Source organism: Canis lupus, chromosome 1 (assembly GCF_048164855.1).
Source record: "Canis lupus baileyi chromosome 1, mCanLup2.hap1, whole genome shotgun sequence".
Classification (NCBI taxonomy): domain Eukaryota; kingdom Metazoa; phylum Chordata; class Mammalia; order Carnivora; family Canidae; genus Canis; species Canis lupus.
Genome location: NC_132838.1, coordinates 29,962,570 through 29,990,176, shown reverse-complemented (window position 1 = coordinate 29,990,176; position 27,607 = coordinate 29,962,570). Strand labels below are relative to the sequence as shown.

At 41.4% G+C, this 27,607-nt stretch overlaps 2 protein-coding genes and 1 long non-coding RNA gene across 14 annotated transcripts in view; 2 read left to right on the top strand and 1 right to left on the bottom strand.

The window, feature by feature from the left end:
- The window catches only part of MAP3K5 (mitogen-activated protein kinase kinase kinase 5), a 198,881-nt gene extending 182,048 nt beyond the window's left edge, over window positions 1-16,833 (top strand). Inside the window, exons 26-30 of one of the 2 annotated variants that reach the window (XR_012030333.1) lie at window positions 6,498-6,741; window positions 12,666-12,778; window positions 13,517-13,629; window positions 14,164-15,365; window positions 16,060-16,833. Coding sequence is in view for 1 of the 2 variants with exons in the window: in XM_072824984.1 (XP_072681085.1) it covers window positions 6,498-6,741; window positions 12,666-12,778; window positions 13,517-13,629; window positions 15,289-15,365; window positions 16,060-16,120 (608 nt within the window). In the remaining variant the exon portion in view is untranslated. The remainder of the gene's footprint in view (window positions 1-6,497; window positions 6,742-12,665; window positions 12,779-13,516; window positions 13,630-14,163; window positions 15,366-16,059) is intronic. The other variant, XM_072824984.1, reaches the window with a different exon arrangement.
- On the bottom strand, window positions 15,941-23,722 carry LOC140632748 (uncharacterized). Of its 3 annotated transcripts, none has more exons than XR_012030451.1 (6): window positions 23,656-23,722; window positions 22,735-22,924; window positions 19,017-19,304; window positions 17,461-17,547; window positions 16,415-16,490; window positions 15,941-16,197 (listed from the first exon to the last, which is right to left on the bottom strand). It is a non-coding gene; the product is annotated as an uncharacterized lncRNA (long non-coding RNA). The 3 variants fall into 3 exon arrangements; XR_012030443.1 differs by lacking the exon at window positions 23,656-23,722 and adding an exon at window positions 23,238-23,646; XR_012030448.1 differs by lacking the exon at window positions 23,656-23,722 and adding an exon at window positions 23,297-23,646.
- The window catches only part of MAP7 (microtubule associated protein 7), a 173,333-nt gene continuing 168,417 nt past the window's right edge, over window positions 22,692-27,607 (top strand). For 6 of the 9 annotated variants that reach the window (XM_072825021.1, XM_072825020.1, XM_072825022.1 and 3 more), the window contains exon 1: window positions 23,175-23,318. Coding sequence is in view for 3 of the 9 variants with exons in the window: in XM_072825035.1 (XP_072681136.1) it covers window positions 22,829-22,895 (67 nt within the window). In the remaining 6 variants the exon portion in view is untranslated. Of the gene's footprint in view, window positions 22,896-23,174; window positions 23,319-27,607 lie in introns of those variants that run through there. The other 3 variants (XM_072825035.1, XM_072825058.1, XM_072825026.1) reach the window with 1 other exon arrangement.

The window sequence follows — 27,607 nt, the reverse complement described above, 5'->3', positions numbered from 1 at the left end:
ATCGAATATTCTTCCAAAATTGGACATTTAAATAGCCCACTGATCATCACACTGTAGTTGAAACACTGGTAAGTTTAAGGAAAATGCAGAGAGGCACATCTTCTGCTCAGGAGGGTGTCCTGGGAAGGGGGCGGTAAGCAATGTTTTCATCCAACCCATGTGTGGAACAAAGCATGTTCTTTATGATGAGCGTTTGCTAAGGGAAAGTATTTGTGGGGATCCCTGGGTGGCTCAGTGGTTTGGAGCCTGCCTTTGGCTCAGGCCGTGATCCTGGAGTCCTGGGATCGAGTCCCGCATCAGGCTTCCTGCATGGAGCCTGCTTCTCCTCTATCTGTGTCTCTGCCTCTCTCTATCTGTGTCTCTCATGAATAAATAAATAAAATCTTTAAAAAAAAAAAAAAAAAGGAAAGTATTTGTCCTTCCACTGTGAAATTGGTTTCTTTGAGGCCACTGGGAGTCTCAGACGAAAACTAAAATAACTGTTTGCAAGCATTTTTTTAAGTAGAATTTTAGAGAAGAATAACAGAAGAAAGTATTTTTTATATTCCTCCTAGAATGGGGGAAGACCGTATGCATTTGTATACCAGTTTATAAATGATGAAATGTGTGACCAAGAGGATTGGACTTCAAGCATTTGGGAGTTCCATCTAATTTCTGGATGTCCCTAGAGATTTTGTTTATAAGTGAGATTCAAAGGAGCTATATTAAAAATGCCTGTCTTCATCTTCCCCTGATAAAAATTCCTTCTAGGTGACAAAACACTACAATTAGCCTACCAAATTTTGAAAGACACGCCAAATGAAACCAGAAAGTTAAAAGTATGCCATCATCAGTACATACATGTCCCAGATCTGTCCATAGAGAGGACCCAGATCTCAGTATCTAAACACCATTCTCTAATAAAAAGAATCCGTGCTCCCTGGTTGCACTGGGAGATGGCTGAGTCCAGGCCTGAGGCAGGAAAAATACATGCATAGAAGCCTATGATGCCAGAAAGTAAGGAAGGGCCAAAAGAGGCTTTTTGAAAGGACACTGAAGAGGCGTTCGCACCAGAGCCGAGCCCAGGACGCCGGCGCTGCTCCCGCCGACCGCTGTCCGCTCCCTGAGGAACCAGTGGGCAGGAAGCCGCACGGCAGCCGTGGCGTTTGAAGGCACCGGGAGACACCTGTGCAACCAGAGGGGGCAATTCACCGAATTAGAATTACCCTAACTAGCCACAACTTAAAATCTTTGGAAAAGGTATGTGCTGACTTGATCAGGTGCAAAGGAAAAGAATGTCAAAGTGAAAGGACCAGTGCGGATGCCTACCAAGACTCAGAATCACTACGAGAAAGACTCCTTGTGGTGAAGTTAGTTAGTTCTAAGACTTGGAATCGTTTTCAGATCAGGATCCACAAGCGACTCATTGATCTGCACGGTCCTTCTGAGATTGTTAAGCAGACTACCTCTATCAGTATTGAGCCTGGAGTTGAGGTTGAAGTCACCATCGCAGATGCTTAAATCAACCTTTTTAATAAATTGATTACCTGTTGTTAAAAAAAAAAAAAAATTGAAAGGACACTGGAGACCACATCCGGTTAAAGGGTTCCCAAAAGTCTAAGCCAGAACAATTTGAACAACAAAATAAAACAATGATAGCCTTGGATTAGAGCATATAGAATAAAAAGAAGGTATGAGGGAAATAGAAAATCACCATTAGGCAAACACCACAGTAATAATTATTGCAGGCAAGAAGCATCAGTGGCTGCTAAATTAGTAGGCAAAAGAGTAACAAGAAACAGGATGTTTGAATGGTCACACAGTATCTGCCCACCAGATACTAATTTCAAAGGAGAACAGTGACTTTACAGTGGAGGAAACTGATGGACACCTCCTTTACCAAATGATCTAGGTAAGCATCACTAGTGATAGGTCAGCATCTTATACCTCCCGATGTGATGCACTAAGTATTGCACAACATCACCTTTGTGGTATTCTTGCCCAAAATGCATAGCCTCAACCTAATCATGACAAGATATTGGTGAACCCCAAACAAGATATTGGTCAGTCCAAATAACTGGCCAGTACTCCTCAAAAGTGTGGAGGTTGTGGGAGACAAAGAATTACCTGAGTACTGTCTCAGACTGGAAGAGACCAAGGAGACATGATAACCAAGCGCAGTGTGGGATTCTGGTTCAGAACAAGGGCATCAGTGGGAAACCTGGTGAAATGTAACAAGGTCTGTAGATTACTTAGTGGTATCCTAACAACATCAATTTCTTGGATTGGATCCTAGTGCCATAGTTGTATAAGATGTCAAGTTTAGGGCAAGCTGCTGAAGGACATACAGGAACTCTCTGTACCATTTTTGCAACTTTTTTTGTTATTCTACTATTACTTCAAAAATAAAAAGTAAAAAATTTAAAGAAGTGTTCAATCTTCTTTCTCCCAAAAAGAGCACACAGAATAGAGAGTTACAGTGCAAGCCCCTTAAGAGTTTTTTTTTTTCCCCCTCAGGCTATTTTCTCATTTGTCATCAAGAATCAGCCTTTGGGTGATTGGCAACATTTGAGTGTCTGTTGTTACAGTCTGGTTGTGGGTGACAGATGGAGAAATGCTGAGCATAGGGACCCTGTTGTCAGTGCAAGGAGAGAATTGATAATGAAGGCATATTAACTACATTAATAATTTCTAAAACTGCTAAAGCACTTGATTTTATTACCAGTTAAACTGAACTACTCATGTGCCCCATGTCCACATTAAAGTAAAATGACCAGCATTCTGTACCCTAGGAGCTTAATTCAGGAGTCATACACACTGCACTGACAAGAATTGTGATCTTCTTTGGTATCAGAAATACCCTGTGTTTAAAAAGGTTGGTCTAGTTAATTTCCTGTGGGGAAAGAACCAGTTGGAGTGGTACCTGGGGATAGAGAAGTGGGATTAGTATTGTTGTTTGATCCCATCTTGCAGTACAGGGAAACATGCACCAGCTCTAGTTTCTCACACATGGGCTTAAATACCACCCATTCATTACAGCCCCCCCGCCCCCCCCCCCCAGCCCTGAGTCCCTGCTTTTTTTCCTGACACTTGGCTCTCTCCTGACAGTCCATTCTGCCTTCCATTCTTCTCAGAGGGTTCTGGGCCATCTGAACTTCCTTCTCTCAAATGCTTCTGCCCCTTTCTCCACCAAATCAAGGCTTTCCTCTCCTCCAGAATCCTGCTCGGCTCTTCCGCTTCCATGAATCAATCCATGAGTAAACCACCACTGAATTTAGTTATTGCAAATGTGCTTTATTTACCTTTTAGCATTCTTAATACATGCACATAGGAAATATATATGTAGCTAGGTCTGTAATTGCAATCAGCTAAGATATTTTTAGCTGCATCAGTTTGTGTTTATAACTCCATGTTATCTTTGTACATACTCTTATGGCTCATCTATATATTCCTTCTAGCTCTCCTTTAGATTGTTACCTCTTTGAGGACAAAGACCAGATGCTCTATCTCACCTGCATATTTTTACAATGTGTAATTTGATGATGTGTACTTGGGGAGCCACCACGAAAGACCAAAATAACAAAGTATTGCATTTGCTTACAATTTTCCACTTTCTTCAAATTATTTGAGAAAATTTTCAGTCACTTATACATACATAAAGTGATAAAGTGTATAGAGCTATGGTTATATAAGAGGACATTTAAATATAATAATAAATATCAGAAGTTTCTTCCCCCAAAATGAGATGGTAGTCAACAGCACAACAAAACTTTTTGTTTTCAAAATTTCAGTTTAGATACCATAAAAGAAATTTAAGAATAATTGTAGAAAAATTTAAAGAACCTAGTCTTATGTTCTAACTTAACCTAGAATTGTACGTTCTTAAATCATTTTTTCTTGTTCTTTTTTAAAGATTTATTTATTTATTTTAGAGAGAGTGAGTGGGGGAGGGGCAGAGGAAGAGGGAAAGGGGGAGACTCTCAAGCAGACTTCCTGTTGAGTGCAGAGCTAGATGCAGGGCTCCATCTTATGACCCTGAGATAATGACCTCAGCTGAAATCAAGAGTCAGACGCTTAACCAACTGAACCACCAGGTACCCCTAGATTATTTTTAGAGTAAGATTTAAAAAAAGTTTTGTTCCCTTATAAATACAAATAATCCTAGTAGTGTTAACTCTTCCATTTTGTCAACATTTTTTTGAGAGGCTAATGTGTCCTACCCCTGTACTAAGTTCTGGGTTTGCGAAAGTAAAACACCCAATTTTGAGGCTCTCCTACAGTAGATCAGCTAGGAAATGGAATTTTGGAAAGAGAAAAGAGATGATACAGAAAGCAGAGTAGAGGTGGGGCTTGGTTAGCCTTAAGAGATAAAGGGCAAGGATGTGGAGAAATTAGAAGAACCCTTGTATACTGTTGGTGAGATTATAAAACAGTGCAGCCACCATGGAAAACAGTATAATGGTTTTAAAACTAGAATTATCATATGATCCAGCAGTTTCTCTTCTGGATATATATATATCTAAAAAAAGAATTGAAAGCAGGATCTTGAAGAGATATTTGCATACCCACATTCATAAAAGCATTCTTTACAATAAACCAAGAGGTGGAAGCAACACAAGTGTCCACTGATAAATGAATGGATAAACAAAATGTGGCATATACATGCAATGGAATGTTATTCAGCCTTGAAAAGGAAGGAAATTCTGACACCTGTTACAACATGGATGGATCTTAAGGACATTATGCTAAGTGAAGTAATAAGCCAGTCTCAAAAAGACAAATACTGAATGATCCTGCTTATTGAGGTATTTATAGTAGTCAGACTCATAGAAACAAAGTAGAATGGTGGTTGCCAAGGGCAGGGGGTAGGGGAAAATGGGGAGTTGGTGTTTAATGGGTATAGTTTCAGTTTTGCAAGCTGAAGCTTACAAAAAGTTGGCAACTTTAAAACTAGCTCTAGAGAGTGGTTGAGCACAATATAAATATACTTATTACTACTGAACTGTATACTTAGAAGTGGTGAAAGTGGTAAATTTTATGTCAAGGCCTTTTTTTTTTTTTTTTGCTAGATAAAAAGTAAGAAAAATAATAAAGAGAGAGAACGGAAGTCAGAGCTATATAAACCAGGCTCTTGAAGAAGGGCACCCTGATTTTTGTTAGGAGCAAAAGATGAGGATTTTTTTTTTTTAGATGGCCAAATCTGAAGTGCCTACCCAGCAAGAATATCTAGGAGGTGTATTGGATGTAACAGGATCAGGGCTAGAAATATAGTTTGTCATCCACACGTTACAAGTACTTAACCTTAATAGATTTTAATGAGCTTAGCTATGGAGAGTAAGTAGAAATATAAAAAAGTGAAGACAGAATTCTAGGTTCCAGCTTTTAAGGGGCAGATGGTAGATAAAAAAATACCTGAAAAGAAACAGCAGCCAGAGATTTAGAGGAAAATACTATATACAGGTGCAGTAAGGAAAGGAAAGAAAAGTTGCCTGGAGGATTCGTGACCTAGTCCGCCTTTGGTTGCTTAGCCCTGGTGGCAATATTGGTGGTGGAATGGGGTCTTCCATCACTCCCCCTGGAACCATCTCCCCACCTGGGGGCTCTTAACCTGTGGGTTCATGGACTCTCTGGAGAGGGAGTCTGTGAGCCCTCGGGATATCTAGGCAAAATGTTGTATGAATGTGCTTTTGTCCTACAGAGACTCTCCATAGTTTTCATCAGATTCTTGGTAGGTTCTGTGAAAACCCTATGTACCATAACATACGGAGTCAAGATCCAATAGTTCTGCTACCCTGATTTCACTTAGATTATGAATGTAATTCCTTTTTCTTGTCCATTTTGAGAACATAATCACAATTTATAATATTTTTTTCTATGGGAAGACATCATCAGGTTGTGAGGTGACACGTAGATGCACTAATAACAATGTATTTAAGTTGGAGACTTATAACTTCTGCACTTTAAATTTCAGTGGTTAGTCAACAGGATAGAGTAGGACACACACTAAGAATCAACCCAATAGTCAAAAACAGTTTTTTAGAGCGAATATAAGCACATGTGGCATTTTTAGAACCCCCTCCGTCCCCTTACACTTTGACCATTATGGCCAAAAAGTATTCTGTGTACTTACATTTATTTAGATAAAGGAGTTTCCTCATTTCTAGTTGAGTTAATGGTTGCCAGATATTACATAATATAAAAAATGAATTGTACTTATATTGTTTATATTAACAGGTTTTTACATAATTGGCTTTCTGATTTCAGCATTCTCCCACATATATGTAGCATATCCATTTTTCTTCTGTTTGAATTAGGTCATTCTGTGTTAATACAACCTGTGAATTTTGCAGATTCACTGGAAGAAAAATTGTAGATTAGTGCACAGAAATCCATCCCTACATTTGGAAAAGTTTGGAATACATGTCTTATGGATAGCAGGGGAGAGGACACTCATGTCGTAAGAAATTAAAGCAATCGTTCATTTTATATTAATCCTGTTGTTGATGTTATGCTGACAGAACTGAGGCCACACTTCAGCCTTGCATCTGAGAGTGATACCGCTGATCAAGAAGACTTGGATGCAGAAGATGACCATGAAGAGCAGCCTTCCAGCCAAACTGTCCGAAGACCTCATGCTGTCATTGAAGATGCTGTGGCTACCTCAGGGGTGAGCACGCTCAGTTCTACTGTATCCCACGACTCCCAGAATGCTCACCGCTCACTCAATGTGCAGCTCGGAAGGATGAAAATAGAAACTAATAGGTAAGTCCTATTCTGATGTGAGTGGGATTCCTTTCCCTTCCTTTTTTTTTTTTTTTTTTTTAAGATTTTATTTATTTATCCATGAGAGACACAGAGAGAGGGGCAGAGACACAGGCAGAGGGAGAAGCAGGCTCCCTGTGGGGAGCCCAATGTGGGACTCAATCCTGGGACCCCGGGATCACACCCTGAGCCAAAGGCAGACACTCAACCGCCACCCAGGCATCCCCCCCCTTTTCCTTACTTTTATATAAGCGCATGTATTTTGGGTCTACTCTAGAGTTTGGTCCACAGATGGGGTTCCTTGGTGGGTCAGTCAATTAAGCATCCAACTCTAGGTTCTGCTTAGGTCATGATCTCTGAGTCATGAGATGGAGCCCTGTGTTGAGCTCCACACTGGGGGTGGAGCCTGCTTAAGATTCTCTCTTTCCCTCTACCTCTCTCTCTTTCTCCCTCTCTCTCTCTCTCCTCACCTCCTTCTCAAATAAATAAAGTTTGGTCCAGAGAATACAAAATCTGATTCCTTTATCCCACTCACATAAACTTGGTTTGATATCTTTACCAAACAAGAAAGATTTGTCTTAGTTTCTTTAGTGAGAATCATTTTCTGCTTCTACTAATTCAAGCCTTGTTCAGCACTAGTCTTCTGATCTCTGCTTTATCTCCAAGTACACTGAGATTTTCAAAATAGTTGTAACTTCAGTGTCTTGGACTCAGATTCAGAGCAGCATGTCCCATCCAAGAAACAGCTGAGACAGATAGAATATCTATGTTCTTGAAAGCCCATGAAGTTGGAATATCAAGTTCTTTTAGGAGAGGAAGATTTCTGTTCTTGAGTAGATAAATTTAGTGGTGCTAGAGTCTTGGATGTTAGAATCTTGAAAGGATGATCAGTTGACTATATTGATGATCCTATTTTGAATCTGCTATGTCACATCTGGACTTTAATTTTCCTTAGAGAATTTGGTAACATAGAATCCACATGATCAGGTCAAGTGAGTAAATATTTCCTGTTCTTCATAGATGTTGGCACAGTTCAAGGTCTAAGTCTATGATTTATAGCTTCCTGTGCTGGCTACAGCTGACATGTGGGCAACTGACTTTACAACTCTGAGTTTATAGTAAAACCTTTCAAATATTTAGTTAAAGATCATACTTGTTCACCAGTGAGATAAAACATATTTTATTTCTCATTATAAATTTAAGTTTTTAAAGTTAAGCTTGAATACCAAGCTTTGTACAAGTAGTACAAAGGTCATCTTATGTTCAGAAACATGAATTTTGGTTGTACTATTGAGTAAATCCATACATATCCTCTATGGTTTGCATAGAGAAATCTTTCTGAATAAAGGGAAAATGGCTTTCTGACTTCCAGATCCTAATCTTGTCCTCCGAAACCCAGCTGTTAATTGGCATTTCTACTACCTAGTGGAAGAATTTATGTCTTCTCTCCTCTGAGACTTGCATCAAAATCCTTGGTGTCCCTCTGGTGTCCCTCATTTCCTCCTCTTCTCAAGCAAAACCCCAATCATGATACTGTATCCATTATAGTAGGTGTTAAATTTGGTCAAATTTTTTTAGTTTATTCTCTGTCACCCAATCTTAAATGGAGCTGTTTTGTATACTCCTCTCTGATCTCTGGAGGAAGAATGTTCACTTGTTACTATTTTGGTCCAACCCCAACTCCTTCTCCACCCATGGTCAGAATTGTACAGGCAATAAAGCTACTTTATTTACCAGTGAGCTGGTATATTTGTTTCTCTGGCCTTCAAACCTTCTGTCTATATACCCTGGCTTATGTCAATAGAACCTGCCTCTTCTGAATGCAGCCTTTCCCTTCTCTCCTTAGACCATTCGAGTCACCTTTTTTTATATCCTGTCCCTAGTCTCTGTCTGCCACGTTTGTGCCATTTGCAGTCCATAAGGGCTGCTTTTCTGAGGGTAGCTGCTGGCTGAAGGCCTGCTTCCCACATCTCTATTGAAAGGACTACAACTTGTCATATTTCTTTATATGTGTTAGGACATAGTTACATTTTTCACGACAGCCCACATTCATTTTTTTTCTCTACATATTTACACTTAAATCTGTGAAATCCACAGGATAATGAACCTTCTTTTTCTGTTTCTAGTAATATCTCCCACAGTTCCTCCCTGTTGCCCCCAGAGAAAAGAGACAAGGCACAACATTCACCTCACACATGACATAAAAAAAAAACAAACGCAGCTGCCTTAGAACTGGTCCTAAGCAACGGAAATGAGAGACTGATCACGTCTATAATATCATTTTCAGTTGAATATTATATGATATATAGAAATTCATACATTGCAGGGGCACCTGAATGGCCCAGTCATTTAAGCATCCCGCTCTTGGTTTCTACTCAGGTCATGATCTCAGGGTCATATTGGGTTCTGTGCTCAGCAGGAAGTCGGCTTGACGGGATCCCTGGGTGGCGCAGCGGTTTAGTGCCTGCCTTTGGCCCAGGGTGCGATCCTGGAGACCCGGGATCGAATCCCACATCGGGCTCCCGGTGCATGGAGCCTGCTTCTCCCTCTGCCTATGTCTCTGCCTCTCTCTCTCTCTCTCTGTGTGACTATCATAAATAAATAAAAATTAAAAAAAAAAAAGGAAGTCGGCTTGAAGATTCTTTCCCTGTACCCCTCCCCCCAACTTGCACACATTCTCTTTCTTCTTCTCAAGAGGATTTAAAATAAATCTTTTTTTTAAAAAGTTCATACATTGCAAAATAAACTTAGCAGAAATGTTAGTATGTTTTTAGGAAAGATTGTAGCCCTTCTGTTAGAAATCTTAAGCTTAGTATTTGTTTGTTTGTTTATTTTTAAAGATTTTATTTATTTATTCATGAGAGACAGAGAGAGAGAGAGAGAGAGAGAGGCAGAGACACAGGCAGAGGGAGAAGCAGGCCCCATGCAGGGAGCCCGATGTGGGACTCTATCCCGGGACCCCAGGATCATGCCCTGAGCCAAAGGTAGACGCTCAACCACTGAGCCACCCAGGCGTCCCTTAAGCTTAGTATTTAGATAATCACTGATGAAAGTAAATCAGGTTTATCCAGCTCTTGATTATTAGCTCACCAATAATAACAACAAATAGAGAAAATTGGGACGCCTGGATGGCTCAGCAGTTTAGCGCCACCTTCAGCCCAGGGCGTGATCCTGGAGTCCCAGGATCGAGTCCCACATCGGGCTCCCTACAGGGAGCCTGCTTCTCCCTCTGTCTGTGTCTCTGCCTCTCTCTCTCTCTCTCTCTGTCTCTCATGAATAAATAAATAAAATCTTAAAAAAAAAAAAAACAAATAGAGAAAAATCATACAGTCTTTAGAATGTATGTTTTACTTATGTTTTGGAGTATGTTTACATAAAATATAATGGAAATCATTCACTTCACACAGTGGTTGGGACAGTACTGCAGGACAATAATGCAGAGTCAGCTAAAATCTAACTCTCGCAGAGCTGCCTACTTTATCTATACAACGAATAGAAGAATAGATAGAATTACCCACCCTCACACATCTGAATTAAAAAATTGACCTCAGGGCAGATGCTTACCAAAGTTTTCTGGAAAAGGAGGCAGGCAATTGCCTTAATTTTGAAGAACTTCCCTATCAGCTGAAAACAGAAGAAAAAATGATGGACTGGGTAAATAAATAATTTTTGAGAACTGGATTTGGGACAAATAAAACAGCCTGTCAACATTCTGCTCCAATGTTAAGTTCTGGCTTTTAAAGCTAAAAAAGAAAATATGTAGTCAAGATACACATAGGTTAAAATCTAGAAAAAGTTACTGTGTTCTTTAGAGAGACAATAAAAATACACCATCACTATTCCACACATGTAAATCATCAAGGAAGACAAAAATACATACTAGACCAAGAAATTAGCAACTTAAAAATTCATGCTGAGCTTGCTGTCCATGCCCTTGAATATCATTCTTGCTGGAGTAGATAAAAATCTTCTTTGATCCTCTGCTTTCCTCTGGCTTTTGGTTCCACCCACTCAGTCTACCTGATGGTACGCTGCTGAGTCTGGTTAACCAGGTACCCAAGATAGTTCCTGATGACTTCGAGACCATGCTCAACAGCAACATCAGTGACCCGCTGACGGTGACCTACCTGGCCAATGTCACGCGGTCACAGATTGCCCTCAATTAGAAACTTGTATACCTGTGAATTGGTCCCACACACCACTCCTGCCAGTCTGGGCCACACTAGGACTCAGAAAGGAGTGAAGTAGAATGGTTTTCTTGTGGTTTGAGTCACATTGAGCCAAAATCAACTGCTTGTGACACTAAAAAAATAATATAGCCCACCTTTTGTAAATGAAAAACAACAACACAACAACAACAAAACAAAACTTGTTTTAGAACAATCTGTCTTTCTCAAATCACCTTCTCTGGCTGCTTCTCAAGCTTGTTCCACTTTGAGGAACTCCGATCCTGTCTGCTTACTCTGATCCTGTGTCCTAAGGGCCTCACATCTCTGTCCTGTGGGAAAGGAGAAGGAGCCCCTCCTAAACCTGGGGCTTGAGGCTGTAGTAGGGGATAGGATGGCCCTCCCTGATGGCCAGGCACTGTCCTTAGCGCTGTAGCCACAGCTGTCTCATTGAACGTTTGCGGTAATTCTTTCAGGAAGTGTTACTTTTCCTTTGCACAGATGAGAAAACTGAAGGCCAGAGGCATTAATTAATTTGTCAACGTTAACACAGGAAGTGTGTGTCTGAACCAAGATTCAAGCCGAGGGCTGTCTTTCACCTGGTCCTCTGCTGCCTTCAGCATATGCCAACTGAAGCAGAGACAAACTTTTGGAATGTAATCTGGTCCTGAATTAAATATATCTGTGCTGAGAAAATGAAACAAAGGCACTTTCCTCAGAACTGTAGGGCATTGGGAAAATTATCTTGATGATCTTATGAATAACTATGTACCTTAACTTATTAAAATTCTGAATCCAAGTCACCCATGACAGTTTTCTAAAAAATCAGAGGATCTTCCTTCTTAACTTGGAATTTTTTTTCTGAGAACAGTGTTAGAAATGCCAAGTAGAACACCAGTTGGCTCTTAGTTGCATAGTGAACCTTTCATGAATAAGAACTCTGGTATAAATGATATGTTAGTTTCTCCTTGTTTCTTTGGAGAATGCATCAGATGCCAACTAAGAACTGAATGTACCAGGAACATAGCCATCCTTTTACCCACTTCACCAGTCCCCTTAGAAGGGAGAGGAATAATAGTAATATCCACAATTCTAGCAACAACCATTAACATTTACTGAGTACTTGTTCCCTGCCAGATATTGGTGACCTCATCTATAGTTTACTTCTCAAATTTTCAGTTAAAAAAATGACTGCCTTTCTGCTTTGCATTGACTATTATGTTACCCATAATCAATTTTTTTTGATAAGGGGTCATACTGGTAAAACTGCATATATTTTATTTTACTTTATTTATTTGCCATTTATGGTCATAAAAAGAAACAATAAAATATCTCTGAAGATTTTGGCAGACAGTTGCGCTGGTGGAGAGGTGGTTTGAACTATTGTCTGGAAGTATGAGCCTTCTAGAGCTCTGCTACTCAACATGGGGGTCTGTGGACCAGCAACATGCATATCACCTGGGGGAGCTTATTGGATATGTGGAATCTTGGGGCACCTGGCTGGCTCAGTCAGAAGAACATGTGGCTCTTGATCTCTGGTTGGGTATTAAGATTACTAAAAAATAAATAAATAAACTTAAGAAAGAAGGAATTGCAGAATCTCAAACCTACCCCCAGAGTTACTGGATCAGAATCTGCATTTCAATAAAATCCCATGGTTGTCTATGTTCCTCATAGCTTGAAAAGTCCAGATCTAGAAGGTCACTCTGGCTGCTCCAGCTTTATTATCCTGCCAACCAGTATAATTTTCTTTTACAGACTACTGGAAGAATTGGTTCAGAAAGAGAAAGAATTACAGGCACTCCTTCATCAAGCAATTGAAGAAAAAGACCAAGAAATTAAACATCTGAAACTTAAGTCCCAACCAATAGGTGAATAGCAGAAAACTTTAAAGTGATACTGTTAAACCAGGCTGCCACAAAAAAAAACTGAGAAAGCCAGTGGGCAGTTTTATTTCATGGTTTAATTGGCATCTGTCACATGTACCACTACTACAAGCAGAAATTGCTTTTTAGAAGTATCGAATTCTTAATGGCAGCAAACTATAGTTTCTATATAACTTAATATGAAATAAGATGAGTCATGGTCATCTTTTCCTGAGATTATTTGAGGTAAATAGGGCTCTTAACACTTTTTTCAGTCTTTTTTTTTTAATTTTCAAATGAGATTAGTAGACTAAAATACCATTTTGGGTCATTTTTGCATTTGTATTCTGTATATTCTGGGTTTTTTCCATATTATTGCAAGTAGCGAAAAAAAGAGACTATTCTATAATTATATGGTTTTCTGCTAATTATGCTCGTGTGTGTCACATGAAAATCCCACAGTACAGTTTTGGTGAAACAAGTTTATTCTAAGAAACTATAGAATTGATATGAAAGTATGAGGTGGGAAATATCATTACATTATTGCTTCTGTCTCTCCATTGATTAGTAGTCTTTAAGAGTTTTGTTCAGATTACCATTTATGCTGCCAATCTCAATTGCTTCTATTATTCTCTGGTAGAGCAAAATCTCTTAAAGTATTAATAAGTGTCTGTTGATGGGGAGGGTCTCAGATGAGGTCTTTTAGAAGCTAAGACTGTCCCTCCCTCCCCAAATCTGTTCTAGAGATTCCGGGATTGCCAGTATGCCCCCGGGATTCTCCTGGCACAAATACTGAAGAATCTGAACTTACTGAGTGGCTGAGAGACAAGGGAGCTGATGAAGACACTATAAGTCGGGTAAAGACAACTATCCACGGGGGACAGGCTTTGCTTTCATTTCATAATGTTGAGTGCTTACTCTGTGCCGGGCACGGGGCATGTACACTGGTCAGCCCTCCTGCAGCTTACGGACCAGGGTCGGCAGATCGTCATCAAATAATTCCACAGATAAAGTGTAATGATTTCTTACTAAACTCTCTGAAGTAAAGGTTATCAGGTGTTAGGAGGCAGAGAGAGGAAGAGGTTAGGGAAGGTTCTTGTAGAGGATGGTGAGTGAGCTGTAGGAATGAACCAAGCCATCTGTATGTTTATTCGAGGAAGGGTAGGTGAGGAGGGAAAAATCATTTGAGGGGGGGATGAGGGGTTGCTGTATGTGCAAAAACAATGAGGCACGGTCCGGGTCCCCTAAGGATTTTTTTGTATTTTTGAACTGAAGATTAGGAAGGATGGAAGAATCAAGACATAACTAAAATTTTAAAGTTTCTAATTCTCTTTTAACTAATTCTCTTGCAACATTATTAGACTCAGTGACTTTACTTTTTTTTTTTTAAGATTTTATTTATTTATTCATGAGAGACATACAGAGAGAGGCAGAGACATAGGCATTGGGAGAAGCAGACTCCATGCAGGAAGCCCGTTGCAGGACTCCATCCCAGGACCCCGGCGATCACGACCTGAGCTGAAGGCAGACACTCAACCACTGAGCCACCCAGGCACCCCAGGGACTGTTTATTGATACTTAATAAAATAGATCTAGTCAGTCAACTTCTGTCAGGAACAAACACTTTCTATAATAACCTAATTCCTCTCTGCTCCTTACAGACTTTGATAATCAGCATGAGTAGCACTTCTATTTCAAGATGACATACATGTATACACACATACCCACAATAAGAGGTTATATTTTTTACTATTTTATAGAAAAGGCCCCAGTACAATATTACATTAACTTTAGTTTTATGTTTAAAATTTTTAAATAACTAAGAATAAAGATGTTTTTCTCTTTGATGATTCATTGGACTGCTAAATAAAATTTAGAAATCTGCATTGAACAAGTTACTGCTACGTAAATTTAAACAACTCTTGCTTATGGAGAGATGCATCCATTCAAGTTCTCCAAAATATTTATTCCTCGACCTAAGATCAATTCATAATTAAGGAGTAGTAATTGATCAACTAAATCACTGCCTTTAAAAATAAATTAATATTAACGCTTCGGTTTAAATTCAGGACTCTGATTTTATAGTAATTACTAAAAAGAACCTTTTAAGAGTTACGAAAAATAAATTGAGAAATTAAATTTACACAATACCTTTCCAGGAACACTTTTTATCCATTTGAGGAAAATAAAGCAAAAAACCTCTAAAATACAAACATTATCTTATGAGCGGGACATGTAATTACAAATGAGTTTTATCTATTCATTAGAAGGCCATTCAGAAATTGTGTTGCTTGTAATCTTTACACATTTGGAAGTCATATGGATGTATTTCTTTGTAGTTATTTTTTAACAGGGGGGACTTTTTCCTAATAATTCCGGAAGATTGTGTTTTTAGTAGATTTCCTTTTAGATTCATTTTTAAATTACTGCCCATGTTTGTATTATGGATAGAGTTTATTATTTATTATAGGTGTATGAAACATCTTATTTTTATGCATATTTTACTTTCTCCACAGTTTTTGGCTGAGGATTATTCACTAGAGGATGTTCTCTACTATGTTACACGTGATGATTTAAAATGCCTGAGACTAAGGTACCACTTTTCTTTCTGTTCCTTGTTTATGGTGCAAAGAATGCTAGGCTGAGAAGTCTGGGTTCCTGCCCTGGTTGGGCCCCTCACCACCCCTAACCATCTCAGCAGTCCTGGGCGCCACTCTCTGGTTCTCATTTACTTAGTAAACTGAGTTTGTTGGACCAGGCTATATTACTAGGCATTCTTATAACCAATAATTTTTCTATATTAGTAAATGAAAATTAACTAAAGAATTTCTTGATAATATAGTAGACTGAGACCATGCAGTCATTTTAAAGCTGCCTTAAACAAATGCTCTAATTTATGGTTATACCATACAATCCAAATATCCAGATATTAGGATAGGTGCTGATTTGCCATCCATGAACCATATGTAACCTGATACAGTTTCTTACGATAATTTTTCTAGCAGGCCAAGCATATGCATAACAGACTCACACAGACCTCTGTAAAAACACATCTCAAATGTGCTGAAAAAACGAAAGGATGCTTTGGGACCTGGTAGTTTGTGGGAGTAGAAAGGAAAGGCAGGGAGGGGTGATGCCAAAACATAGAAAGAATACAGTGAGGACCAATAAGACTTTGAGATCTTCGTGTTCTATCAGAGCAGCTAGAGGCTAAGAAGTCACTTTTATATATCAAAGGTGATGTTTCAAATGAAGTGTTCTCTTCCCTATGTTGTGTCTTTAAACAGGGGAGGGATGCTCTGCACACTGTGGAAGGCCATCACCGACTTTCGAGACACACAGGCTTGACTGTATCGCTTAGTTTGTTTCCAGCCTTCCTTGGAGATTATAACAGACAGAACTGATCTTCGCAGGGGAGGGAGAATCTAAGGGAGAGGAGAAAGAAGCTGCACTTTAAATCCAGTATTTGTTTACTTGTGTTAAAAACAAACAAACAAAAAGACAAAATACACTGAAATTTCCTAACTGCTTCTATTTCTACAATTCATAAGGACTCTTTGTAAGGACTTTTCAAAAATAATCCCAAACGTTAGGATGCTTGGGATTATTTCATTCTAAACATTTTTATGGAAATATTTTTACCTTAGCAGCTGTTGCACTTCGGCCAAATGTCTCTTTTACACGAAACAGATACAACATTTCATGTGATTGTGCATCACTGGAACAAAACCAAAATGTGACCATGACTTTTTAGGCTTATGTGTGTTTGTAAGATACTCTTAGTAGAAATGCATAATTTGAATTATTGTGTAAAGTTTATGTTTGTTTTTTTTTAAGTGTGCAGAATCTGAGAAGCAATGGTTTTTACTTATCTGTATTAATTGTAATATTGACTCTATTTTGTAACTTAAATTTCTAGCCCATAGTACCTTCATCTGAGTTGTTTATGTACTACTGAACTGTACCAGTTGCACATGCCTGAATCATAGTAACGTTAGCTTGTTCTAAAGCTATCCATTGTGTCATATTTACTCTAAAAAGTAAAAAGACTCTTAACATAATGTTTGATAGATTCTGAAGAAATTCTTACTTTGTTTTGACAAACCAGATAAACTACTGCGTCAAATTTCTAGTTGTTTCTTCCGCCCTCCTATTAAACAGAATCTGTCTTCTATTCAGGTTAATCAAAGAACAATTGATATGCAAGCTGTCCCTCAGGGCAGCATGGTTGGTGAGAGAGAGGGTGAAGAAAAGAATAATTTACATGAAAGTCCCCTGTGTTTTTCTCAAGGCTACAAGTTATGTTGAATGACTGTTATCTCAAAGGGTCTGCAAATAGCATCCCAGCAGAGAACACTGTATTTTCCATCTCCTTAATTTTAGTTCTTGTATTTGAAGGAAATATTTTCATTTTAAGCTGGATGTTCTATTTTAAAAGCCTGCCCATATTAATAGGGTGAAGTCTGAAGCTCCTGGATAGATGGATGAGACAAACACAAAATTCTTAGATACAGAGGAACTTGCTTATTACTATGCAAGACAGAAATAACATATAGCTGTTTATGTACCATGACTTGACCCATACATATATAACTTTGTTTGACAAAACAGGAATCATCTTTATTTCTATGTGAAAATCAAGGTTTGATGTATCTTGTATTGCATTAGACTGCACAGAAACTTCTCACCTGATTTTCTCATTTGCTACTTGCAACAACATAGCTGCATCTTTTTTTATATCCCAATCTCAAGGACAGATAGCTGCCTCTCGTAACCTGTGGGGACATTTCAGAGGAGGAGAGGTATAAATTAAATGATACGTCATTTCATTTATACTGAGACACAGGGTAATTCCTTTTTTTTTAAGATTTATTTATTTAGTTAGTTTTAAAGATTTTATTTATTCATGAGAGACAGAGAGAAAGAGAGAGACACAGAGACACAGGCAGAGGGAGAAGCAGGCCCCGATGCGAGACTCGATGCGGGACTCGGGACTCGATCCTGAGTCTCCAGGATCACGCCCCGGGCTACCCTATTTATTTATTTTAGAGAGAAAGAAAGCATGAGCCAGAAAGGCAGAGGGAAAGGGAGAGAAAAACCCCAAGCAGACTCTGCCCCCAGCACAGAGCCTGACATGCTCTCACTTCCCTAAGATCATAACCTGAGCCGAAACTAAGAGTTGGTCACTTAATCAACTGTGCCACCCAGAAACCCTGACACGGGGTACTTCTTAATTAAGCTACAGTTCATCTCCCCAGTCCTAATGGCTAGGTGCTGCTTTTAGATGTGTATAGGACCAAGCTACCTGTCTTCAATCAATTCTTTAACAATGGGGTCTTTTCTCGGGATGCCTGGGTGGCTCAGCGGTTGACCATCTGCTTTTGGCTCAGGTTGTGATCCCCAGGTCCTGGGATTGAGTCCCGCATCAGGCTCCCTGCAGCCTGCTTCTCCCTCTGCCTATGTCTCTGCCTCTCTCTCTTGTGTCTCATGAATAAGTAAATAAAATCCTAAAAAGATAAGAGGGCCTTTCCTTGGAATCTTCCTCCTACCGTACCTATCTTTGTGGGCTTTGTAGGTTCCTCTATCCCTGTATGGCTCATAATATAGTCCCAGGTCAGCATCATTAGGTTTTTGTCAGAATTTTGGTTCTCAGTCACAAAAGAAGGCAATTCCATTAGAGTCCAAGTTTTGTTAAAGGTTTCACTTGAAAGCCATTTGGCATCAATCTAGGCCACTGACTCTCAACCCACCTTCACATTAAAATGACCAGGATGCTTTTTAAAATATACTGATGTCACCACCTTAGAAAAACTGCTTTTATTGGTCTTGGGTAAGGCCCATAGATCCTACTTTTTAAAAGCTCTGCAGATGATTTGACACTATCAAGTCCCACCTTCTTATTCCAAGGGACACCTGGACAGAGAATTAGCCCTTTTCCATAGAGGTGGTAGTAAGATGGTATTCATTTTTCATTTGGTGTAGCAAGAGTCTAGACACATAGGCCTGGACCAAAACCATCACTCCCCTTTTGACCTTAGGCAGATTAGTCAACCTCTCCAAGTCTCAGGTTCCTTATCTGAAATGGGGAAAATAATGTACCTTCCTCATAGGGTTGTTGTAATATTTAAATAATATCATGCAGCTAAGATGCTTAGTGCAATGCTTGGCAGATAGTAAGGATTCAGATGCTGCCTGTTACTGTTACCTCTTCTCATTCATTTAGAAGTATTTATGAAGTACTTACCGGGTACTACATATTGTGGTACATGAAGACACAGTTCTTGCCCCCAAAAGTTGACTGTCAGAGGTGGAATGGAGACAAAGCAGAAACAACGGTACATGTAGTAAGTGCTCTAGTTACATCTGACTGCCAAGGGGTGGGGTGGGGGTCAAGAAAAGTTTGAAGCAGGCTCCATGCAGGGAGCCTGACATGGGGACTTGATCCTGGGTCTCCAGGATCATGCCCTGGGCTGAAGGTGGCGCTAAACCACTGAGCCACCGGGGCTGCCCGGCTCCAGACATTATAGACGCCCTATAGAGAAACAGAAGACAAAGTCACCAGCAAATAATTCATATTAGACTGAAGAGACAAATTTGTAATAACAAATCACAACTACTCTATGTTATAAAGGCTAGAAGAATGTAAGCCCAGAAACCCCTGGGGAGCTACAGAAGACAAGCTGGCTGGGAGCTGGGGGGCTGATGGAACAAGATTTACTGAGGAGAAAGACCTCAGCTGGGGCAATTGGAAAGAAGGAATTCAATAACTCAGGACCAGGAAGTCAGTCAATCAGGGTAGAGAGTTCCAAGAACAAAGGCAGAAAGTGGGGATTTGCAAGTTCTAGAGAAAGTGAAAAGCTTTTATATTCCATTAAAGTATGCAAAAATTTTAACTCACCTTGACTCATATTTGGCTGGAAATAGGAGTTCTAGAAATAAGAAGTAGGAAGTGGGATAGGAGAGAGCTTAGGGTGTGATGGGGGGGTGGTCAGGGAGGGAAGTGGAGCTGGTATTATGTCAGAATGGGAAATCTGTTAAGGGTTTTTGAGCAAAGGGAGGGGTGTGTGTAAAGTAATGTATGAGATTAATCCAGTGATGTTGTGGAGACGTTAGAGGGAACAAAAATTGGACAGAACGGGTTGCTCTGAACCGTTCTGAATCAGATGTGAATGGATGTGTAGTAGCACAGCAGTGGGAATTGAGAGGGTGGAATTAAAACCATGAATTGACAAGATTTGGGAACCATGATTTGGGCAGTGATAACAAGGGAGAGGAAAGAATAGATGTTGAAACAATGCAAGTTAAGAGAAGAATTTGAAAATGGCAATTTTGAAGGGGAAGCCTGTATGAGACATGATGAATTAATGGCAGAACATTCTGCTAGAAATGTGCAGAGACCATTGAGAATGTACTGGTGGAAGTCGGGACAGAGGTTAAGGGTATATATTCTGGATCTAGGAGTCACCTTGATGGAGATAACAGTAAATGAGGACTATGAGAGATAGAAAGGTCATGGCCTAAAATTTGGGGAAAAGTAAGGTTTGGGGATAGTTTGGGAGGAAGGAGGAATTTAAATCAGCAACAGAGATAAAAGGACTGGTACACAGAGGAATGAGAAAAGCCAGACCAGTGGTGTAAGCCAAGAGGAAGATGATCAGAGGATCTAGTGCAGTAGAGAGTGCAGGAGAATGACAGATTAAAAAGTAATAATAGGGAAATTTGATTTTGTGACCTGGAAAGTTTTTATAGACAGGCAAGAAAGACTAATAAAGCCGATTAAACAAAGGTAGTAAGACAACGGTGCAATAACTACCTTTGGTGAACAAAATGTATGACAACAGATTTGGGAGGATAGGATGTCAAGGAATTTTCAGAATCAAAGAGTTCTAAATGTATTCTTTGGGGTAGAGGCCCTGAATGGAGATGCGTTATAGAAAAAGAGAAGGAGTGAGGTTTCAAAGGAGGCAGGAGGTCCAGCTCCTCCCCTCTGCAAAGGAGAAGAGTGATTATTTGGAAAGATTTTGAAATGGGTGTGGGAACTTGAGACAGATGGCTTCTCTGTGCTAAGTACAGCACGAAGTACATCATGGTGGTGTGTGACATTTAACAGATGTCCCTCACCAAATTTTCATGCAACAGCCCACCCTGTTATAGGACACCGCATTAGGTTTGAAACACATAGCCAATTCAGGGCCGAAGTGCACGATTTTGGTGTGATTCTTATTGGCACTTATTTTTGTGTAACTTGTGACAGACTAAAACATGAGTTAGCAAAAGGATGCAAGAAGAGATAAACATATACCCCAAACAAATCAAACCAAACCACAAAACACATGTATAAACAGTAAGTCTTGATTTTGGGGAATGGTGGGGGGATGTATCAGAAAGAATTCACTGGCTTACTTAAGGATTCACTGGTAAATCAATGTTCTTCCAGATTTCAACTCTAAGAGAGTCTTTCTGATAACAGGAGAGTGTCTCAAACTCTGATGACTTCATATAGTAAAAAAATATCTTTGCTGAGACCCACCCTGAGGTCTACAACTACCTCCACCCACGTGACACTTTATTTTTATTGATTAGACATCTGGTAAGAGTGATGTGCATGTGAATTCAGAAGGATCGCATCGCTAAACGACTGGTTTGCTTACCCTACCATAGAAATGGCACTAATCTAAAATCCATTATCACAAACCATGGCATCAGCGTTCCTTAGTAAAACCCCTACACCAAGGGCACCCGGGTGGCTCAGTGGTGGAGCATCTGCCTCGGCTGGGGTCGTGGTCCTGGGGTCCTGGGATGGAGTCCCACATGGGGCTCCTTGAGGGAGGCCTGCTTCTCCCTCTATCTCTGCCTCTCTCTGTGTCTATCAAGAATGGATAAGATGTTTAAAAAACAAAACAAAAAACCCTATGGAGTCTGCCAGTGAACCAGTAAACCAAATAAAAACAGTCCACTCCTGAGCTGAGGGGCAGGGTTTTTATGCAAGGATGGTGAGAACTGTCACCCTACAGAGAACTCCAACACTGTTCCCAAGAGTGCTTGGGCCTCCAGGAGATTCTGCTGAAGTCCTTGAAAGAGTTTTAAATTGTTGGGAACTTGCTGGTGATGTTCAGCCAGCCGAGGCCGGACCGTGGGAGTGCATTTCTGTGTAACCAGGCGGAACTGGTCGCTGCTGCTCGCTTTTGTTCCTTATGTTTCCATTTATGCAAGCTACCTTTTCCCCCCCTCTGCATTTGGTTGCTTATCGTTTATTTGCCGAATACTGCAGATACTGGTTTCTCCTCAGCTAATAATGTCTCTTAAAACAAAAAACAACAACAACAAAAAAAAAACAGCTGTTACCTAAATGCTTTTCCCCCTGGTCTTCCTGAGCAAGCCAGAAATCACAAGGTAGTTACTAATCGGAAACCAAGAGTAAGAAGGCACATCACCCGGCAAGAGTTTCATTAAGCTGTGCGCCCTGGGGCTCATCAGATACAGAGGCCTAAGCCGCGGAGGGAAACCAGAGCCCCGCGTGGACTCCGGCCGGCGCACTTCAGCCTTCCACGTGGCACCACGCTCTGGCGGCCGTCACCGTGGACTCCCGCCCTGGCTGCCTCGGACTTCAGAGGCGGACGGGGCTTCCCGAGGCCCTCGCGTCACTTGGGCTGATCCTCACGCCGTGCGGGCCCGCAGGCGCCGCCCGCGCTCGTCGCCCCACCTCCAGGCCTCGAGGAGCCCGCGGCGCTCGCGGCGGGGGGTCCCGGCCAGCTGCCCGGCTCCGCCCGCCGCGCCCGCCGCAGACCCCGCCCCCCCAACCCCGGCGCGTCGGTCGGAGCGGCCGCCACGCCGCACCTGCCCGCCAGGGGGCGCGCCCGGGCGCAGGCCCCCGCCGCTCCCCGCGGGCCGGCTCGCGCTCCCTCCGCCCCTTCCCTCCGCCCTCCGCCCTCCGCCCTCCGCCCTCGCCTGACGGCGCTCACCTGTCTGGGCCGCGGGCCCTGGAGGCGGGGGCCTGGCGGGAGCGGGGCCGAGGAAGAGGGCGGAGCGGCTCTCCCGGCGCGTCATCGGAGCACCATGGCGGAGCTAGGAGCTGGCGGCGACAGCCACAGGGGCGGCGACGGCGCTGTGCGGAGCGAAACAGGTGACTGCACGGCCGGGGCGGACGGGGTCCTGCGGGCGGGGAGCGGCGAGCCGGGTGAGTGGGCTCGCGCGGGGCACCGGCCGCCCCCGCCCCCCCCCCCACCCCCGCCGGGCCGCGGCCCGGAACCGCCGGCCCCGCGCGCCGCGCACCCGACCTCGGGGCGCGCCTGCCCTCCGCCCCCCGCGCCGCGTCGGCCGCCCCGGCGGGCCGTGCCCGAGCGCCGCCGGCGGCCCCGGTTCCGGTCGCCCCTCACGCTCCACCGCGACTTTCCCACAACAGGTGGAAACTCGCCAGGGAGCGCGGGCGGGAGGAGGACCTGGAAGCCGGCCGCTCCCCTCCCACCTGCCGACCCGGCTCTAAGTCAGTTGAATGGGGAGATCGTTTCCCGCAAACCAAACAACCAGCCGGAAGATGCTCAGCCAGGTGCGACCGACGGGATCATCCGTGTCTGCGTCGCTCGCGCCCCGGGGCCGCAGTTACGCCGCGTCCGCGGGGACCGGGGCCGGGGCCGGGATCGCGGAGCGGGGAGTGCGGGGCCGCTCGCAGGAAGGCGGGGCCTGCGTGTGCGCGACGGTCGGGCTCGCAGCTTCGTTGGCTTGAAAGGGTAGACCTGGCACCAACCCCGGGTGGGAAGGAATGTCGGCCCAGGTGGGGACACCGCCCCCCACCGCCCCTTAACGCCCGGGGACCGGGGCTCACATCCTCAAGGCAAACAACAGGTTTCTCTCCCCAACCCCGTCTTGTCGGAAGACGATCTTACCCCCTCGTGATAGTTTTTTGTCTTGAGAAAACTGTTGCAAGTCCTCTCCTCTAGCCTAATTTTTTTCTGTTCTTGGCCAGTAAACTGTTTCTGGTACCTTCCTACACTAGGGATGGGGGCGGTGAGACAGTTTCTTATTTTAAAAAGAATTCAAGTTGCAGGCTCCCCGATTGCAGTGTGTTTTCTGCTTAATACACACACATAATCGGAAACAGTTGTTTCCCGAAATGCAAGACCTTCCAGATTCTCCTATCTACCTACCCCCCATCAAAAGACCTTTTGGTTTAAATGATATGTTTATTTTAATACGGAAGTTCCAGAAAACCCACAACAGTCTTTGGAAACGTATCTGCTCTGCTAGGAAGACTTTGGGCACCTAAAGTCCAATGACTTAATCTCAGTAGTCAAATACCTGAGGTTCAGGCTGACAAGATGTCTTGAACTTGTTTACTTTGAAATCACGCTACTTCCCTTAGGGTGGTTTATTTTGTATGAATGTGTTTGAAAGACTGGTCCATCGTTATTTTGATTTGGGATTGGGAAGGGGTGGCTAAGAGGAGATGTCTTCGCAATTGCTTTATCGAACTTGATGAGCTGGGCGGACGCGCGGGCAGGTTAGGCCCCCCTCGCCTAATGAGGGCAGCATAAGGGCAGCATCCTCATTGTGCATATAAATGGTTTGGTGCCTAATCCCCACTAAGTGGCTGCTTCTGAAAAAAATTGTTCCAGAAAATTAATACACACCAATTTATGATAAAAAAAAAAGAACTAGTCTTTTAGAATCTGCACATGAGTAACTTGTTCAGATATAAGTAAACTACAAACTAGCATTTCAGTGTCTGACCATGTTAACTAACGAACTGGTCATTTTTCTAACGATATAAAAATCAGGTGATTATCAGTGAAGTATTTTGTTATGAAGGGAGAGTTTAATTGGTTGCCATCTCCTTCATAGAAAAAAATTCTTCCAAACATTTGCTTAGAAACTTTGATTTCCATGTTATATATGGTCTTTTGAGTAATTGTATTTTTGATTTAACTAAAATTTATTTCTGGCCCACATCTTTTTCCCATTTTTCTATCCCCAAATTAATGTTTTTAGTATTCAGAAGTACCTATGTAGAACAGGTGCCAAACACACAAGAAAGGTAAAAATATATTCTTTAAATCTAGGTTGCAGTATTTTGAGTGAACAGCTAAGGACTGCTTGAATTTTAACAACTTAACAAGTTTTCCATATGTTTAAGACATATAACCTATATTTGAGTATGACTCAAATGTAGTGCTTTATTCTTATGGACCTGTTTCACCTCATACACGTCCAAAAGCTGCAATTCATTGTATTTTAACAATCACAGATTTGTATAGAGGTGAGTGTTTGGGGAGGAGGTAGGGACTTTTGTCTTTTACCATCAAGAGGTGATTTGTTGAGGGATTCATTTTTTTAAATTAATTAATTTATTTAGATTAGGCTATTGTGATGTAAAGTCCATTTTAAATGTCTCTTAGTTTTTTTGTGTACCTGTGCAAAGACCATTGTAATTTTAGGACTTTTTTTTTTTTTTTTTGAGTATAGTTGACACATGGTGTTACATTAATTTCAGGTGTACAACAGTGATTCAGCATCTTTCTGTATTATGCTATGCTCATCGCAAGTGTAGCTGCATCTGTCACCATGTCAACAACACTATTACAATATCATTGCTTATATTCCCTGCGCTGTGTCTATTTTTTCCTGTGATTTATTCATTCCATAAATGGAAGCCTTTACCTCCCACTCCCTTACTACTCTGGGAACTATCAGTTCTCTATATTTATAGGTTTGATTCTGCTTTTTGTTTGTTTTTTATGTTCCACATATGAGCAAAATTATAATGTATTTGTCTTTCTCCATCTTACTTAGTTTCACTTAGTATGATATCCTCTAGGTCCTAGGAGAATTTAGGTTAGAATTTCAGGTGATTATGAAAATAAGACCTGTAATGTACTCCCTAATTATAAGGATATATATGTGTGTGTATCAAGGATGGGTTGAGAATTGGTGGTATACCAATTAAAAATGAAACATTTAAGGATATTGAAAGGTACTGTATTAATCCAACATTTAAAAGCCATACTTATCTTAGCTTCTACTCAAAGGTAGTCAAGTTACAATCCCTGTGATAATATTTTTTATTTTTCTTGTGGATAAGCAGTTCTTTCAACATATTTTTCAGTAGCCAAAGGTTCACAAATAATTGACTTGGAAGCAAGTTTTTTATTTCACCACTAGAGGACATCAAGTCCTTTTTCAGGTCGTTATTTGAAGAGTCACAAAGATGGCTATTCACAAAACTGTTTCTGTCCAAGCGTTCTGGGTTTAATTTTTTTATGCTTATGCTCAAGAGCTGTGGAAAGTGAGCATGCACAGCTAATTTCCCAACTTGATCACTTTTTTTAAAAAAGCCTACCCAATTAAGATGGGAAGCCATATCTAAAGCTGCATCTGAGGGACTCCTGGGTGGCTCAGTGGTAGAGTGTCTGCCTTTGGCTCAGGGCGTGATCCTGGAGTCCCAGGATGGGGTCCTGCATCGGTCCCACATGGGGCTCCCTGTGGGGAGCCTGCTTCTCCCTCTGCCGATGTCTCTGCCTCTCTCTGTGTGTGTCTCTCATGAATAGATACATGAAATCTTAAAAAAAAAAAAAAAAAGATAAAGCTTCATCTGATTAATTCATGAAACAACACTTTTCATGCATACCTATAATCTGTGAATTCTGTTAATATTCTTTTGGGAGAAATGACTTAGAACTTGGACTTGGGGTTTTCTCCCCCAGCAGGCAGTCTAGTGAAAGAATATGGGCTTTATTTGTGATCTTGGTCATAACCCTCACTGCATTAAAGTGATCTTTATTGGTTTCACTTAGCTAGAAGATTCCACAAATATCTGCAAATTAATATTGTAAGATAGGGATTCAGGCCACAACTTTTTAAAAAAGATTTTGTTTATTTGACAGAGCGCAAGCAGGGGGAGCAGGAGAGAGAGAAGCATGCTCCCCACTGAGCAGGGAGCCTGGCATGGACCTAGCAGGGCTGGATCCCAGGACTCCGGGATCATGACCTGATCTGAAGGCCTTAACGGACTGAGCCACCCAGGCACCCCTCAGGCCACAATTTGATGTTAAACATATCCCTTCTAAAATCCAAGTCCTAAAGTTCATAATACTTCATTCAGGTGGCTAGATAACTTTTTTCCCCATTCTACTGTGGCTAGCTCTTACTTTACATCTTGCTGAGGAGTGAAACATTACTAGACCAGGCAACTGTGTTTAGGAACATGCATTTTTTATATCATTACTTAGGTATGTGTGTGAAACACTAATTTACATTGGCATGTTCTCTAAAAATTTTAACATCTTTGCTTCCTGGTGCATGAGAAATAATCATTTAAATAATTTAAAATAAAGGGGTTATTTTTTTCAAAACTCAAGTCTCATTAATATTGATGTAAAAGTTGAAAATATTGAGGCTTAGAATAATTTGACCAAGAAATATGTACCTTGCATATATTAAGCAGTATGGTGACTAGAAGGTTGACAAAGACATGCTCCTTGGATTTAGCAAGGGAAACAGAACTCATAAATAATTGTGGGTTATGAAGACTTCAGTGAAGAAAGAACTGCTTCTGGCTGTGGTCATCAGGGAGGACATAAACTTTAAAAGAATAAGTAAATGATGTCTAAAGTTGGATAGAGGAAAAGAGCAAAATTTTGGTCATATTGACTCATGTGTGAACCTCAAAATGAGAGTTGTAGAAGATCAATTAGGAATCATGATACATGGCAGCCAAATTGTGGAATGGTTGCAGGTCAAGCTAAGAGGCTGGTATGTTACTCTGTGGACAGTGGACAGCAGTTGATGATTCTTGAGAATAACATATCTTGATTAAAGTATGCTTATTTAGTCTTTCTGCAC